The 13,911-nt window shown below is 36.7% G+C and overlaps 1 protein-coding gene across 2 annotated transcripts in view; it reads right to left on the bottom strand.

Moving 5' to 3' along the window:
• The window catches only part of ryr3 (ryanodine receptor 3), an 87,298-nt gene that overhangs the window by 39,265 nt on the left and 34,122 nt on the right, over positions 1–13,911 (bottom strand). For both annotated transcript variants that reach the window (XM_077552171.1, XM_077552170.1), the window contains exons 21-36: positions 13,800–13,904; positions 13,579–13,682; positions 12,022–12,105; positions 10,852–11,011; positions 10,626–10,770; positions 10,312–10,517; positions 9,987–10,161; positions 8,388–8,596; positions 8,161–8,324; positions 8,009–8,057; positions 7,757–7,917; positions 5,980–6,142; positions 4,776–4,862; positions 3,559–3,785; positions 2,161–2,373; positions 625–1,231 (exon numbers count right to left, since the gene is read on the bottom strand). In XM_077552171.1, the coding sequence (XP_077408297.1) occupies positions 625–1,231; positions 2,161–2,373; positions 3,559–3,785; positions 4,776–4,862; positions 5,980–6,142; positions 7,757–7,917; positions 8,009–8,057; positions 8,161–8,324; positions 8,388–8,596; positions 9,987–10,161; positions 10,312–10,517; positions 10,626–10,770; positions 10,852–11,011; positions 12,022–12,105; positions 13,579–13,682; positions 13,800–13,904 (2,859 nt within the window). The remainder of the gene's footprint in view (positions 1–624; positions 1,232–2,160; positions 2,374–3,558; positions 3,786–4,775; positions 4,863–5,979; positions 6,143–7,756; positions 7,918–8,008; positions 8,058–8,160; positions 8,325–8,387; positions 8,597–9,986; positions 10,162–10,311; positions 10,518–10,625; positions 10,771–10,851; positions 11,012–12,021; positions 12,106–13,578; positions 13,683–13,799; positions 13,905–13,911) is intronic.

Below are 13,911 nucleotides of genomic sequence, written 5' to 3' on the forward strand. Positions count from 1 at the left end.
AGTATTAGACTGATATCGGACCGATACCTGGTATTGGCATTGCATGAAATAATGCCAATTTACTACTTTTCTAATTTCTAGTTCCTGATTGTAAAATGGCTACAAAGGCTGTCGCTAGTACCGTTACCTTGAAATAACTAGAAATAGCTATCGTCATCGATAGCGATACCTGGTATTAGACTGATATCGGACCGATACCCGATATTGGCATTGCATGATATAATGTCAATTTACTACTCTTCTAATTTTTAGTTCCTGATTATAAAATGGCCACAAAAGCTGCAACGAGTACCGATACTTTGAAATAACTAGAAATAGATATTGAGGACCGATACCTGCTATTTGACTGATACCTGGTATGGACATTGCATGAAATAATGGCAATTTCCTATGCCTGCTATAGGCCCAATAGCGATAACTGGTATCAGGCTGATATCGAAACGAAACCTGGTATCGGACAGATACTCGCTATTGGAGTGGTATTGGACCAATTATGATACCTGGTATTGGAGTGGTATCAAACCGATACCTGATATCCGTAGTTGCCAATCCCTAGCCCTGAGCTTTTTGCAGCACATTTCAAACAAAATTGTACATGCGCATTTGGATGATGACTCCTCCCACCTGCCGTTTGACAGACTCGGGCAAAGACTTCTCCAGAAGCCCGCGGACGGCCGCCTTGCTCTCCTTCGTCTCCTTCGTCTCCTCTTCTCCCGCCTCCATGGCCTCCTCCTCATTCTTGCTCACCTCTTTCTCCTCGGCAACAGCCGCTTGGTCCACCTTTGCCTCCTCCCCCTCCCCGAATACGTTGGGATCGATCAGGAGGAGAATCAGCCTCACCTCCTCGCTGTTTAAGACGCCCATAATCAACAGCGTTCCGATCAGCTTGAGGATGGGCACGAACTGGTACTCCACGCTCCCGCCGACCGGGTCTCTTATGTGGATGCCGCCGCCCTGCACGGCCTCAGTCAGCATGCTGATGGCCTTCTCTTTTAGGACCCCCAGGGGGATCTGGGGGCTGTGGAGATACTGCTGGCGCTTGGTGCTGATGATACAGGCGGGGGAGAAGTTGACCCGGGGCTTCAGGGACGTGCTCAGGCTTACGCCGGGTAGCGAGTGCTTTTTGGTCTCGTCGGGGAAAAGCTTGATGGAGCGCGTCTCGTCTGTCACGGGGATGATGAACTCGTTGTTCATCATTAGGCGGGCCTCCTTGGCCGTTTCAAGATGGATGCTGGGGGCAAAAGTAACGATCGGTGCTGCTTACATGGAGGACCGAAACTGCCCAAATTAAAAATAAATGAATGAAAGTGAAAATAAAAACAGATGTAAAAAATCGAATTAAATACAAAAAAATTAATATATATGGAAATAAAAACAAAAAATATATATCCATAAATAAATAATAGTAAAAATAAATATAAAAATAAATGATTCCAAAAATAAAAATAAATGTATTTTTATTTTTTGAATCTCGTTCGCCATTTCAAGACGGATACTGGAAGTGCAGTGCTGCTTACATGGAGGACCAAAAACGGCCAGAAATTATAAATAAATAAATAAATGACTAAATAAATAAATGAAAGTGAAAATAAAAACAGATATAAAAATATAATTAAAAAATCTATTACAAAAAATTTATATAAATGGAAATAAAAACTGCAAAAATATCTATCCATAAATATATATCCATAAATAAATAAATAAATGTAAAAATAAATGCAAAAATAAAAGAGATGAATAAAAGTGAAAAAAATAGATGTAAAATATCTCATTCAAAAATTTTATACAAAAAATATATATAAATGGAAATAAAAACAACAATATATATATGTATATATATCCATAAAAAATAAATAAAAGAAAAATAAATACAAAATAAAAGATTGAAAAAATTAAAATACATTTATTTTTATATTTTAATTTTTTTAATAATGCTTTTTATTTTTATCTTTTTTATTTTATTTATTTATAGATAGATGGATAGAGATATATTTTGTTGTTTTTATTTCCATTTAATTTTTGAATTATATTTTTTATAATCCGTTTTTATTTTCACTTTAGTAATTTATTTAATCATTTATTTATAATGTTGGTAGTTCTGGTCCTCCATATGCTTATTGACAAGTCAGGATTGCAGATTGGGCTCCTTGGCTAACAAACCTGATGAGGACGTTGTAGAAGCCTTCCCTCAACATGCCGGAGAGATACTGATTATCGATGGTGTAGAGGAGCTGCGACTGGTCCAAGTGGCTGCAGAGGGCGTGCGCTACGCGAGTGTTACCGAGGGCACAGAGGGCACAGTACAGCTTGAGTGTGTGATAATGGAACTTCCTTAAGTCTTCATGCTCTGATAGCTCCAAGATATCCAAACACCTGAAAGGAAAGTGCCGGGTATGAGTCATAACAAATAGTATGTCAGTGCGTTTTACACAGAATGCAGCCAAGTGCGATATTGAGTGTAAAGCAACAGGAAGTGCTCAGGAGTAAGAGTATTTGCTCTTTCAGTAGTCGCCAGTACCTTCAGTACTTTTGAGATATCAAATTTTATTTAACACACTGACAAAAAATTGTGAACAAAGACCTTTTTTCTTATGCAAGGTGTCAAACTGCCATAGTATAGCGCTACTATACTGCTGCCAAGGAGGACTTACTGAATGTTAGATTTTTTTTGTTTTGCCTGAAGTATTGGCGGCTGGTATCGACAGTCTCCACGTGTACCTTATACCTTAAAATACTCGACCAAAAATTCTGAACAAAGACCTTTTTTCTTATGCAAGGGGTCAAACTGCCGTAGTATAGCGCTACTATACTGCTGCCAAGGAGCACTTACTGAATGTTAGATTTTTTTTTGTTTTGCCTGAAGTATTGGCGGCTGGTATCGGCAGTCTCCACGTGTACCTTATACCTTAAAATACTCGACAAAAAATTCTGAACAAAGACCTTTTTTTTTTCTGACAGATGATAATTTGCTGGTGTCAAACTGCCACAGCATAGCATGACTCTACTACTCCCAAGGAGGATTTACTCAATATTAGATTAAAAATAAATAAAATAAATAAGTATCGTTCGCTGGTATTGGCAGCCTCCACGAGTACTTTATACCTAAAAATACTCAACAAAAATTGCAAACAAAGACCTTTTTTTCTGACGCCAGACGATTATTTGCCGATGTGTCAATCTGCCGCAGTTTAGCGCTACTATACTGCTACCAATAAGTACTTGATGTTAGATTTAGTTTTTTTGTTTTGCCTTAAGGTATCGGTAGCCTCCATGAGTACCTTCAAATACTCAACAAAAAGATGATAATCTGCTGATGCGTCAAACCGCCGTAGTATAGCGCCACAAAACTACTACCAAGGAGAACTTAATCAGCTCGATTTTTGTTTTTGCCTTAAGTATTGATGGCTGGTATCGACAACCTCCATGAGTACCCGATACCTTAAATGAGTCCGGTGTCGGCCAGCAATACACTCCGGCTTCCATGCGAGTGTGAATAGCCGTAAACAACATTCTCCAAGACTTGCTACTTCAAACACAGTATATTTGATTTGACTCCACCTATTTTCCTCCGGTATATGCACAGCCATCATCTGCAGCGGGTCCAAGCACTGGACAACCCATCCGTGTCGCTCGCTGACTCGAGCCGTCTCTACGCTGAGGAAGGTGTTTGGCATGCGGCTCCACAGCACCGCCACAATGGTCTGCACGTCCAGTCGCGGCGGGCATTGAGGCACCGGGTTCCGGTGCTCACTCTTGAAGATAGCGGAAGAAATTGGCATGGCGTCCTGGGAAGAAGGGAAAGAATATAAAGGTAATACGTTTTTGTTTTTCCCCGTGTCGTTCTCGAGTGCATCTCATGAGACTCAACGGGAATCTAAAAGGAGGAACTTTTGATAGAAGTATTTGCAAAAAGGAAAACATCATGAATGTGACAGAACAGGAAAACTTATTCTGGTGTATGGAAACAGTCTCACATACAAACATATCTCTTTGTTGTGGTTATTTGGTACAATATTGTCAAGTCATTTATTTTTAAACCACATTCAAGGTAGTCATTCGTCAGCGGTCAAGTTTATGTAAAGAGACTGACCTCCCAAGCACAATCATATGACACTTAATTGTCTATACTAGGGTTAGGGTTAGGGTTAGATATAAAAAAATAATAAAATAAAATAAAAAATATAAATATATAATATAAATAAATATAAATATAATATATAAATATATATAAAAATAAAATATAAATTTTCTAGGAATATCGTAGAAGTGATCAATCAAGAATGTAAACATTTATCGAAATAAAGTATTTCATATGGATTGATTTGTTTGCTAATTATCTTATTTCATTTTATTTTTTATTATTTTTTTATTATTTTTTTTTTTATGTTTGCTAATTATCAATGGCGGCGGCACGAACCCCCCCCCCCATTATTGTGAAAAATTTTTTTTTGCACGGCCATTGTCTGAATAGAAATGAAAGTCATTGTTATTAATAATATACAACAAGTTAACATTACTAAAGAAAATATCAGCAAATTTGTTATTTCAGAAGTGTGTCTCAAACCCATGGTAGACCATTGCATTAATCAGTTTCAAAACGGTTTCATAAAGTTGACAATGAATCCTTATAAATCGATTTTTTTTTCTCTTCTAAATCTGCATAAATTCCCCCAGAATTCTAGAATGAATTGTTGTTTGCACTTACTGTACAGTAAGTATAACATACAAGCAATCTATTATAGTAGCTGTAAATGTATTTAGAGTGTGATGCCAACCTTAATCTTGACAAATTCAAACTGAAAGAGGTTGGCGCAGGTGGGCCTCACAAACACAGCAGGGAACAGCTTGGTGCTCGGCTCCACCTGGAAACAATACAAAGTGGCTTTAGAGAACTCAACTCCATGATGACATGTCCAATCGGTACCGAATGAACAATACTGAGCACTCTCAAGAAAAAAGAAAAAAAAAAAAGAGAACTCAACTCGGCTCATGTGGTGTCTAATACAGTAAAACGTTTCTACACAAATATAGCCGGGTTTTTAGCATATTACTCGTTCAAACCCAAAAACATATAAATATGTTTTTTAATACTTTGTCCTTCACTCCTAAAAACGTATTTATACTTTTTTTTATATATATATGCTAGAATATACAGAAGGCTTTGATGCAGCTTCTGACCTGAAGAGGTCGCTTAACCCGTGGGCAGTATTTTATTTTGAAATGGCTTGGTCAGAACCAACAAAAAGCCAAAAACGGGTCACAATAACGCCTAGGGGTTAAAGCAATGGTAGTTATTACAAAAAAAATGGCCAGCAGGTGGCGGCAGTGTATAAGAGATCAACCAGGGCCGTGTTGCAACAAGCTCTTTTCCCCAGTGTTTTCAACAGTTTTGTGAATATTTTATGAAACTTATAATGCTAATTGCTGTAAAATGGAAACAGATACATGCATAATTTTTTTGCTGATGAAAGAAGAGACTCTAGTCTTTCTTTTGGTAGGTTCCATGTTTTTATAGTAATAGAACAGAATATTTTGTGGACCTTGCAAAATCAGTCAAAATCCAGTAAAACCGCCGGGAGCGAAGGGGGTTGCTTCAGTGAAAATGGCTGGGAGTGAATGAGCTAAAAAATCTAAAATGTGAAAGTGAGGTGCAACAAGAGTTATTGTGCAGATGTGAGAAAAAAAAACAAAAAAACACTCGAACTCAGAATTACAAATCCGCAGGCGTAATTTACTGCACTGCAAATGTGTTTCCCTTTAGGGAAGACAAATTGCTTGAATGTTTGTTGAATACTAATGTGTCCAGGTGCAGTGGAGGTTTATTGTTATGGACCCAAGAGTAATAACCAGCGGAAAACGTGTCTAAAATAATGAAAAGAAATTCACATAGGAATAAAACATACCATATACTGCAAAAAAAAAAAAAAAAAACACACACGATAATAGCCCTTGCTATGTTCATTCTCGACTGGTATTTACCTGATAAGTGGTAGGCAGCTCCTTGCCATTGGCAGTGAAGGAGACGAGGCCAGTTGCCAGGTCCATCAGACAGCCAATCTCCACGTCAGAGTTGGAGCGGCCGGATGAAGGAGGGCCGACTGCGTCCGCTCCGCACACCATATAGCAGTTACTTCTCTGGACACTAATGTCGATGGGAAGGAAAAAAAGAGTGCTGAGAGGGCAGACCTCCACCATTTGTCTTCATCGTTGTGTGAAGAGGCGATGAGCTCAGAGCTATAAGGGAGGTTTCGTTCAGATTCCGAATTCTTTCTGGAGTCAAAGTCAAATATGAAAAGAAGCTAGAAAGAAGTGCAGAAAATTGCAGCGTGATCAGAATCAGATTCATTGGCCGAGTATGTAAGAACATTTGTCTTCAGTCACAACCCGTCCGAGAAACACTTAGTGATATTCAATTTTAATAGTAAAATAACTTTTTTTTTTAAACCGCCATGTTGCAGGTAATGGGTTGGCACATATGAATCCACTTATTTTTAACTGAATCCCACTGGTTAGACACTAGTTCAGAATTCCGGCTTTTACTTGATGAGATGAGATAATGAAATGAGAAGATGAGAAAATGAGATAATAAAATGAGAAGACGAGATAATGAAATGAGAAAATGAGATTAGATAATGAGAAGATTAGATAATGAGAAGATTAGATAATGGAATGAGAAAATGAGATAATAAAATGAGAATATGAGATAATGAGATCATTAAATGAGAAGATAAGTTAATAAAATGAAAAGATGAAAAAATGAGATAATGCAATATAAAAATGAGATAATGAAATGAGATAATGAAATGAGAAAATGAGATAATGAGATGAGAAAATAGATAATGAAATGATAAGATAATAAAATGAAAATATGAGAAAATTAGATAATGAAATGACAAGATGATAAATGAGACAATGAAATAAGATGAGAAATGAGATAATGAAATGAGAAAATGTTATAATAAAATGAGAAGATAAGAAAATGAGATAATGAAATTAGAAAACGAGATAATGAAATGAGAAGATGAGAAAATGAGATAATGAAATGACAAGATGAATTAATGAAATGAGAAGATGAAATAATGGAATGAGAAAATGAGATAATGAAATGAGAAGATGAGAAACTGAGACAATGAAATGAGAAGATGAGAAAATTAGATAATGAAATGAGAAAATGTTATAATAAAATGAGAAGATAAGAAAATAAGATAATAAAATTAGAAAACGAGATAATGAAATGAGAAAATTAGATAATGAAATGACAAGATGAATTAATGAAATGAGAAGATGAGATAATGGAATGAGAAAATGAGATAATGAAATGAGAAGATGAGAAAATGAGACAATGAAATGAGAAGATGAGAAAATGAGATAATGAAATTAGAAAATTAGATAATGAAATGAGAAGATGAGATAATGAAATGAGAAGATGGGATAGTGACATAATGAAATTAGATGAGATAATGAAATACTAAGATAAAATAAAGAGATAATGAAATGAGAAGATGAGATAATGAGAAGAGATGTGGATGGATGGATGAATGGATAGATGAAGGACATGGCTCAAAGAAATATATAGAGTAGATAAAGATGATAAAAAGGTAGATGCTTGTTTTTGGCTTTTAATTGTGAAAACTGCATTTGCTGTTCCGCAAACACGAGGTCCAGAGAGCTGCGGACCGAAATGTCACAGCTCTTCTCTGCCTCCGAGTTCCACGTCGTCCAGCCCCGTAACTCAAGATCAAAGCAGGGTACTTGCCTCTCGTGAACCCGGCCCCGCTCGTCTCCCAAGGTGACGGTGACCGTTCTCGTCTTGCTCAGGTGGAAGTTCCTTGAGTGGTAATGGTAGTCCGGCGTGACCCAGCCCACCCACACGGACGCGGGGTCCTGCCCGGCAAACACTCGCACCGAGTGGTAGTACTGTCGTGAGCACACGCCGCACAAAAGAGTCAACTTTTTGCAATGCTGTTAATATGTTGAGTTTGATCAAATACGACGTGGTGTCATTTACAGTCGTGACGCTCCTGTAATCTGCAACTCCATCTTCTTTTGGAGGACGGCTGCAGAGAAGGAATTATTTAAGCCGGCGGAGCAAATCAGCACCAATTAAGACGACGTCATAGCATTTATCAATGTGACATTGACAAAAAATGGCAGTCTGACCTGAGTTTAAATGATTCCTCAAGCAGCACGTCCGCAGAGAAGAACTCCACAGGCATGCTCAGTCGGCAGTAGATCATTTCCGTGTTGCTGTTCTGGGTGCCAAATGTCTTGTGGGTGACCTTAAGACAGGGAGGGCTGTCCACTGTCCCGTCAATCCTCGTCACCTGAGGAAGCCCAAATGTTTTGTCGGTCATATATTTACATTTATGCAAAAAGCCACCGGTTACCTCAACATCCCTGTGATGCCGCGGCACGTTGACAAAAGTGGGCAGGCGCTTGCTGAACCACATGGTGAGCTCTCGCTTCATGTTGACGGCGAAGGGTTCGAAGCCTTCCTGGAGGCCGCACATGGTGTAGTATTTGAAGGTGCCGGCGTCCTTCCCGAGGTTCATGCGTCCCGTCTGAGACACGCCCACGCTGCACACCGGGATGAAACCTAAGCGGGGGGATAACAGCGTCAAGTCTCGCTTAAAAAAAAAAAAATAAATACGATGTACATGTAAGTTATTGTGGGAATGCTGACGCGTGCTGATGCATGATTTTTATCCGCCACACTTTTTTTGCCGTGAAACGACTCGTTAAATATTAACTCATTCGCTGCCATTAACGGCTATAGACGTCAAAAATTCATTTAAACAATTTCTATTAGTTTAACATTTTTTTCACTTTTATTAACAAGAGTATGAAATCCTAGAAAAAAAAATATTGTACATTTGGAACAGATATAAAAATTTGTGATTAATCGTGAGTTTACTAGTGAAGTCATGCGATTAATTAAGAAGAAAAAAGTTTAATCGCCTGACGCCCCTAATTTTTAATAATCTTTTTCTTAAAAAAAAAAAATAATAATAATGTTTTTTTTTTTTTAATATCTGTTCTAAATGTAAATAATTTTTTTCTAGGTTTTCATACTCTGGTTAACAAAAGTGGAGAAAATATTAAACTAATAGAAATAGTTCAAATAAATTTTTGACGTCTATAGCCGTCAATGGCAGTGAATGAGTTAACGTTAAATATCAACTTTTCCCCATTCATTTCCAATGGGACTGAAATTGAACTTTTTCTAAGTACCACTTTTTTCAGTTTTTGTCCAGTAACCAGGTAACTGTAATCGTGGGTTCAAATCCCACCTCCGACTGTACATTGCAAATATATCCAAATATATAACTGACTGTCATATCAGGAAATGGATTATAGTTTGACTGTAATGATTTTAGCATACATTTAAAATCTTAGCATTCAGCTTTTCAGCATTCCCACGCAATTTCTGCAGAAATTGCACTTTGTCTAGTTACTATTGTTATTGTTCTTTGATTAACTCATTCACTCCCAGCCATTTTCACTAAAGCAACCCCCTTCGCTCCATTATTCCATACTGACTTTGCAAGGCCCGCAGAATATTGTGTTCTAATGCTATATAAACATGGAACCTACCAAAACAAAGATTAGAGTTTCTTCTTTCATCAAGAAAAAAATATTTTTGAATCTGTTTCGGTTTTGCACAAATTAGCATTAGAATATAGCTAAGTTTAGTCATTATTCACATTCCTATTGAAAACACTGGCAAAAAGAGCTTGTTGCAACATGGCCCTGGCTGATCTCTTATACTCTGAATCCACCTGTTGGCCGTTTTTTGTAATAACTATCATTGCTTTAAGCCACCTCTTCATGTCAAAAGCTGCATCAAAGCCTTGTTTGCTCTTGCATAAAAAAAACATGAAAAAACATATAAATACGTTTTTGGGAGTAAAGGAAAAAAGCATTTAAAAAACATATTATGTTACTGTTTCTTGTTGTGGAATAACATAAACATCCCGAGCCCTCACCATCTTCCGTCTCAAAGTCAGTGAAGCAAAGCTCGGAGCCTTTGTTAGTGATCAGGAGCTCGCCATTCAGGGTAAAAATAATCGATTTGTCCTCCATGTTGATCATGCAGCCCACGACGTCTCCTTTTTTCCACGGATGGCCGAAGTAGCGGCTCCCGGCATGTAAGCGCCGACCCTTGAGAAATGAAAGTCCATCATTTTGTTGTGATTTTCTATCATTTCATAGTTCTGTCTATCTGTATAATATATGTAGCTAGCTTAGATGGAAAAAATAAAAAGATGCGTTATTTGTAGAACTCCAATTATTGGACTACGGTTTATTTACCCTGTATCCATCAAAGACGAAGGCCTGGTCGTCCGTTCCCAGCTCCACATCCGGTCTGCAGCCCGGCCTGGCCCAGCCGACCCTCATATCGCCTCCCTTCAGGGCGTCAAACTCAAAGTACCACTTCCCGGTTTTCACCGCGTACGTTTGCTCCACGCGGAAGAAGCGCAGGGTCTCGATGCTCTCGTTGTCCGTCACATGGACAGCTGGGAGGAGTCATTTCAAGAATCGGGGTTACACACTCTCGATTACTCGAGTCATCAATGTAAAAAAGATTTTCTGACAGTAACTTGAAATGGCTCAAAGTTTCTCACCCTCCTGGTCCGGAGGGTCGATGTCATACCCGTAGCCGACCATGGTCCTGATGGCCTCCCTCAGACTGTCTCTATTGGACTTCTTCGTGCGCTCGTCAAGTAAAGCATACGGCACCAGGCGAGGGTTACGCCTGCTCTTTAAATCCTGCCACAAGCAAACAATTAGTAGTAAACTTGGCTAGTAGAATACGAACACTTCAAGTCAGCAGGACGGGGAGATTCCCACCTGCTGGATTCCGTACGTCCATCCTTGTTTAATTCTGTCTTTGGCCCACACGTTGTGCGCGTTCTCTGCGAGCTTATCAACGAGAACCTCCTGGCCTGCGCTCAGCTTCACGTCAGAAAGGTCCAGAGGGGCAGGCTTATATCCGTTGGACATCACGTAGCTGGAGAAAAAAACAAATTAAAAGACTTAAAATCATTTTTTAATTTTTTTTTTTTTTTTTTAAATCCTGGTTAAGTGCGGGGTAGTAGTGGCACTAAGCATTTACATTATGAAAATTCCTGTAATATTTGTTACATTTAGTAAGTCATTTTACATATATTATCCAATCCTTTATTTATTTTTATTAAATAATTGTTCTATATTTATTTTTCCTGGAACAGCAAAATGACACAATGAAAAGTAGTCAGCGTACAATTTATATAAATATAAATATAAATAATATATATATATATATATAATATAAATATGTAAATTATTCGTTCCCTCAAAATAACTATAATTATAAAATAGCTAAAACTCTGGCAACAAAAGCGAGTCCACCCCTAAGTGAAGATAAGAAAAGAATTAAATATGTGCATTAAATGAATAATTAAATACAAACAAAAGTGTGTACATCCCTGAGTAAAAATATGAAGAAAAAAAATGCAAACATTAAATAAATAATTAAATACAAACAAAAGTGTGTACACCCCTAAGTGAAAATGTGAAAAGCATTAAATACGGGCATTAAATGAATAATTAAATACAAACAAAAGTGTGTACATCCCTAAGTAAAAATATGAAGAAAAAAATGCAAACATTAAATAAATAATTAAATACAAACAAAAGTGTGTACACCCCTAAGTGAAAATGTGAAAAACATTAAATATCCGTGCATTAAATGAATAATTAAATACAAACAAAAGTGTGTACAGCACTAAGTAAAAATATGGAAAAAAATAAATGCAAACATTACATAAATAAACCGATACAAGCAAAAGTGAATGCACCCCTAAGTGAAAATGTAAAAAAATAAATATCTGCAGAAATGTGAGGGGTGTGCTCACTTTTGTGAGATACTGTATTTTACCTTTTAAGCCTTAAAAATATTTTGAAGCCATCACTCTAATGTTTTTAACTCATTTCTCATCTCTAAATGAGAACACACAAAAGTGAAAAACACTAACTTACTCCTTGGGAAGTTTGATTTTCTTCAGATCGTCCTCTGCATGAATGTTGACCTGGGCAACGTGACATCCAAGAGCCATGAGAGTCCTGTAAACAAAGTCATATAAAGTGTAATAGATAAAGATAAATACATAAAAATGATAAACCAACAGCCATTAGACTTATTATGATTTTGCCAATTTGATCAAATCTACCATCTCTATTTTTTTACTCCAGCTCATTAAAAAATGATCAGCTGCAAATTGGTTTGGATGTGATGATCGACCATAAGGAGTTACCAGACTTTTTTTTTTATTTTTTATTTTTTATGAGATCACTGCAAGGTCACTTTATTGAGCCAAGCCAAATGTTTTATGTGCGTGTGAGAGGAGCCAGCACTTGGCTCAGATCAGCTTTAGGAGCAACAGTTTCTTTTAAGATCAATACTGGAATTCGCTCTGCAGATGCAAGTCATTACAAGCATCGCTTTTATTCTCGCCTAAATCTGCTCTCACACTACATTTAATGAGAGTGGCCTGCATGAGTTTAACTCATTCACTGCCATTGACGGGCTATAGATGTCAAAAAATTCATTTGAACTATTTCTATTAGGTTAACATTTTTTTTCACCCACTCTTGTTAACTAGAGTATGAAAACCTAGATTTTTTTTATTGTACATTTAGAACAGATATAACATTTGTGATTAATCGTGAGTTAACTACTGAAGTCATGCGATTAATTACGATTACAGATTTTAATCGCCTGATGCCCCTAATTTGTAATAATTTTTTCTTCTTTTATTTTTTAAATCGCGTCAGGCGATTACATTTTTTTATTTTAACTAATTCACTGCCATAAATCCATTAAAAAATATATATATAAAAAAATTAGGGGCGACAGGCAATGACATTTTTTAATTGTAATTAATTGTATGACTTCACTAGTTAACTCACAATTAATGGAAAATTTGATATCTGTTCTAAATGTACAATGAAAAAAAATTCTAGGTTTTCATACTCTTCTTAACAAAAGTGGAAAAAATGTTAAATAGAAATTAGTTTTGAATATTCAACGTTTATAGCCGTCAATGGCAGTGAATGAGTTAAAAATAAATAATACAATAAAAAATTAAAAAAAAAAAAAAATAAGAAAAGATTATTAAAAATTTTGGGCCATCAGGTGATTAAAATAATCGTAATTAATCGCATGACTTTACTAGTTAACTTACAATTAATTACAAATTGTATATCTGTTCTAAACGTACAATAAAAGAAATTCTAGCTTTTCATACTCTTGTAAAACAAAAGAAGAAGAAAAATGTTAAACTAATAGAAATAGTTGAAATGTATTTTTGACGTTTTTAGCCGTCAATGGCAGCAAATGAATTAATTAATCGCTTGACTTCAATAGTTAACTCACGATTAATCACAAATGTTATATCTGTTCTAAATGTACAATAAAAAATGTTTTTCTAGGTTTTCATACTCTTGTTAACAAAAGTGGAAAACAAATGTTAAATTGTTGAATTTTTGACGTCTATAGCCATCAATGGCAGTGAATGAGTTAATAAGGGCCCTTACTTGAGTGTTTCACTGGACATCTGCAGGTTGTAGTTCCTTTCGGTATCAGGCAGCTTGGCAAAATCAACCAGGCACGGGTGCTGCCTCTTGTTGTCATCTCGCACCTGAAAACAGAAGCTGAATATCCAGTAGTGGCCATAAAATGTTGCAAATGCAAACATTGAATGTAAAGTACATCAGTTGTGATGTAACTGGTGTGTCGAATATGACAACAGGCGTACCTTGCCAAACGTCCATCCCAGCTCGATCTTATTCATCCCCCAAAGTTCGTGAATATTTTCTGCCAGCTTGTCCCGAATGTTGTCCATGTGAGGAGGAAGAACGAGCTACACA

The sequence above is a fragment of the Vanacampus margaritifer genome, chromosome 19 (assembly GCF_051991255.1).
Source record: "Vanacampus margaritifer isolate UIUO_Vmar chromosome 19, RoL_Vmar_1.0, whole genome shotgun sequence".
NCBI lineage: Eukaryota > Metazoa > Chordata > Actinopteri > Syngnathiformes > Syngnathidae > Vanacampus > Vanacampus margaritifer.